Source organism: Pterocles gutturalis, unplaced genomic scaffold (assembly GCF_000699245.1).
Source record: "Pterocles gutturalis isolate BGI_N339 unplaced genomic scaffold, ASM69924v1 scaffold31368, whole genome shotgun sequence".
In the NCBI taxonomy this organism is placed as follows: Eukaryota; Metazoa; Chordata; class Aves; order Pterocliformes; family Pteroclidae; genus Pterocles; species Pterocles gutturalis.
Window position 1 is genome coordinate 1,571 of NW_010121445.1, and position 394 is coordinate 1,964.

Sequence of the window (394 nt, forward strand, 5' to 3'; positions counted from 1 at the left end):
GGGGGCAATGGGGTGCAATGGGTTTCTATGGGGTACAGCAGGGTGCTATGGGGTGCTATGGGGCACAGTGGAGTGCTATGGGGTACAGCAAGGTGCTGTGGGGGGCAATGGGATGCTATGGGGCACAACAGGGTGCTATGGGGTGCTATGGGGCACAGCAGAGTGCAATGGGGTGCAGTAGATCACTATGGGGTGCAATGGGGCACTATGGGGTGCAATGGGGTGCTACGGGGCACAGTGGAGTGCAATGGGGTGCTATGGGTGGGCAGTGAGGTCCTATGGGGGACAATGGGGTGCTGTGGGGTGCTATGGGACACAGTATGGTGTTACAGGGGACAATGGGGGACAATGGGTGGTGGCGGTACCTTCTCGGGCCAGGAGTCGGGGGGCGTGG

At 60.7% G+C, this 394-nt stretch overlaps 1 protein-coding gene across 1 annotated transcript in view; it reads right to left on the minus strand.

The window, feature by feature from the left end:
* Nucleotides 1–394, minus strand: part of LOC104464521 (filamin-C-like) — a gene marked incomplete at both ends in the record, with an annotated part of 2,279 nt that overhangs the window by 1,567 nt on the left and 318 nt on the right. Inside the window, one exon of the mRNA XM_010077254.1 lies at nt 366–394. This exon is cut by the window's right edge and continues 7 nt beyond it. Within this exon, the coding sequence (XP_010075556.1) occupies nt 366–394 (29 nt within the window). The remainder of the gene's footprint in view (nt 1–365) is intronic.